The sequence below is a fragment of the Tenrec ecaudatus genome, chromosome 4 (assembly GCF_050624435.1).
Source record: "Tenrec ecaudatus isolate mTenEca1 chromosome 4, mTenEca1.hap1, whole genome shotgun sequence".
In the NCBI taxonomy this organism is placed as follows: Eukaryota; Metazoa; Chordata; class Mammalia; order Afrosoricida; family Tenrecidae; genus Tenrec; species Tenrec ecaudatus.
In genome coordinates this window covers 20,274,519-20,277,056 of record NC_134533.1, presented here as the reverse complement: position 1 = coordinate 20,277,056, position 2,538 = coordinate 20,274,519, and the positions used below count along the sequence as shown (strand labels likewise).

General features: G+C 38.9%; 1 protein-coding gene across 1 annotated transcript; it reads right to left on the bottom strand.

Moving 5' to 3' along the window:
* Positions 1-1,037: 1,037 nt before the first annotated feature.
* On the bottom strand, positions 1,038-1,997 carry LOC142445721 (olfactory receptor 5G9-like). Its single transcript, XM_075547652.1, has one exon. It carries the CDS (start codon positions 1,995-1,997, stop codon positions 1,038-1,040), a length of 960 nt encoding a protein of 319 aa, XP_075403767.1.
* Between the last annotated feature and the right edge of the window lie 541 nt (positions 1,998-2,538).

Sequence of the window (2,538 nt, the reverse complement as noted above, 5' to 3'; positions counted from 1 at the left end):
AATTTGTGCTTTATATTTTTATTATCTACACTAAATATATAACTGTATACATTGGGTATTTTATTCCTTTATATGTTATTAGCTATTACAGTGCATTATGAACACATCATTGGAAATGGAGTATGGTTTTGAAGTAGTCTTGTAGAAGGCACAGGTTCTCAACCCTCAATCTTGATTGTTCATGTTGATTTTCCATCGTGAGAAGTATCACATCACCAGAGACAGAAGAACTATGGCTCTATGAAACTTTCAATCTCGGGAAGAAAATTCATTCACATTATTTGGGTTATAATGCACTGTTTCTTGGGGTCAGGAAAGTAGACAGGAAATAGAAACTAGTCTAAATTTGATTCAGAAAAACTCCATTCTGGCCAGGAAATTCTATTTATTAAACTCAGATTAAACAATTGACTTTCAGGGGTGAGTATGTTGTAGTCATACAAGAGGTTATACACTGTTATCAGCCATGATTTCTCAGTTAGATACATTTATGGTACAGAAGAGAGGATCTTAAATTAATAATAGCAACTTTGAATCATTATAGTTTCTTCTTACATGAAGAGACTATTAAGTTTAATTATTATGACACCCTATATTCATTTGATCTGTCTTGGAAGAAGTACAGAGAGAATTATTCCTTATAAGGCAGGATGAGGAGGCTTTGTTTCACACACTGTGGATAAGTTCTTAGGAGAGACCACCTTTGGAGAAGGGCACAGTGTCTGGCAAAGGAGAGAGTCAGCAGAAAACAGGAAGCCTTTTACCCAATGCACTGATACAGAGCCTGTTACAACGGGCTAGACCAGAGCCACAGTGAGCATGGTGGTGCAGACCGGGCAGTGTTTCCTCACGTTGTACACAGGATCCCTAGAAATCAGAACCAACTTGAGGGCACTGAACATGACAACATCCATTGAGGCACAAGGAATCCAACAACACACACAGGAAACTATCCACAAAGACTGTATTGAGGAAACTGCAGGCACTTTGTAAAAGACCATTAACTATTAAGAAGTTGTAAATACAGCTATATATTTTTAATGTGAATTGTGTATATGTTTAGCAGGAACATAATTTAAACTGATTGTTTTTTTGAGGGCACCTATCACATCCTTATTTCTCAGGCTGTAGATGAGTGGGTTTAGCATAGGGATCACAACTGTGTAGAACACAGAAACCATTTTGTCTGTGTCCATTGAATAGCTCGAACTTGGTCTGAAATACATGAACAAGAGGGTACCGTGGAATATAGCCACTGCGGTTAAGTGTGAGGCACATGTCGAAAAGGCTTTGCCTCTCCCCTGAGCGGAGTTTATTCTAAGAATGGTTGTTATAATATAGCTATAGGAGAGAAGGACCGATAAAATGCTGCACCCCAAAATACAGCTACTAAAAATGAACATCATGATCTCATTAACTGATGTATCTGAGCAAGAGAGGGCTAATAAGGGTAGAAAGTCACAGAAAAAATGATTGATAACATTGGACTTGCAGAATGAAAGGCGAAATGTGCAGCATGTGTGGATTGCCGAATCCACCAACCCTACGATGTAAGCACCAGCCACTAGCCAGGTACACATCCTTCCAGACATGGCAATTGTGTAAAGGAGTGGATTGCAAATAGCTACATAACGGTCATAGGCCATAGTAGCTAACAAGAGGCATTCCACATCAGCGAATGCCCCGAAAAAGTACATCTGGATGGCACACATGTTATAAGGAATCCTCTTTGGTTCAGATAAGAAGTCAGCCAGCATCTTGGGAGAGACAGTGGAGGAGTAGCAAACATCACAGAAGGACAGGCTGCTCAGGAAGTAGTACATGGGCGTGTGAAGTCTAGGGTCCACCTTTATCAGTAGGATCATGCCTAGATTTGCGATCACAGTGATGCCATACACCAGGAGAAACAGCACAAACAGCCCCTGCTGCACATCTTTTCTGGCAGAAACCCCTAAGAATATGAACTCGGTAAACAATGTGTGGTTCTCAGCAGCCATTGCTTAGATTCGTGAAATTCCTGGCTCTGAAAGGAGTGAAAGGGAGGGGAAAATTAGCATCTGCTTCCTGTTCTCATAGTTTATCCTCAGGTCCTTTTCAACTTTTGTTTTTAATAATTAAAAATAAGTAAAAAAGAATGCTAGGGTTGCTCGAATGGAACTGATTCCAGTAGAAAGATATGGAAAGTAGAGCAAATCTATGAAATTACTATGGCAGCATTACCTTTGACATTTCTATAGCTCCATTTTATTTTTTCTTTTGATTTATCATATTGTGTCTAATATATATATATATATAATCTTATCATTTTATAGTTCAACCACAACTAATACTATTGTACAATTGTTCCCACACAGTTTCCAACTATTCTTTTTCTTCTTAGACTCCTTGATATATTCTCCCCTTTACCCCACCCTCCACAACCATTGCATTGCCCACCACCATGACCACCCAAACCCCTATTCTACTTTCTGTCCCCATAGGTTCATCACTCCTGTTTTTCATATACTGAAAAACACAAAGACATATAACAAAATTCAA

What these genes read in the sequence shown, in the direction of transcription:
- LOC142445721 (XM_075547652.1), bottom strand. Translation starts at nt 1,997, where the DNA reads ATGGCTGCTGAGAACCACACATTGTTTACCGAGTTCATATTCTTAGGG.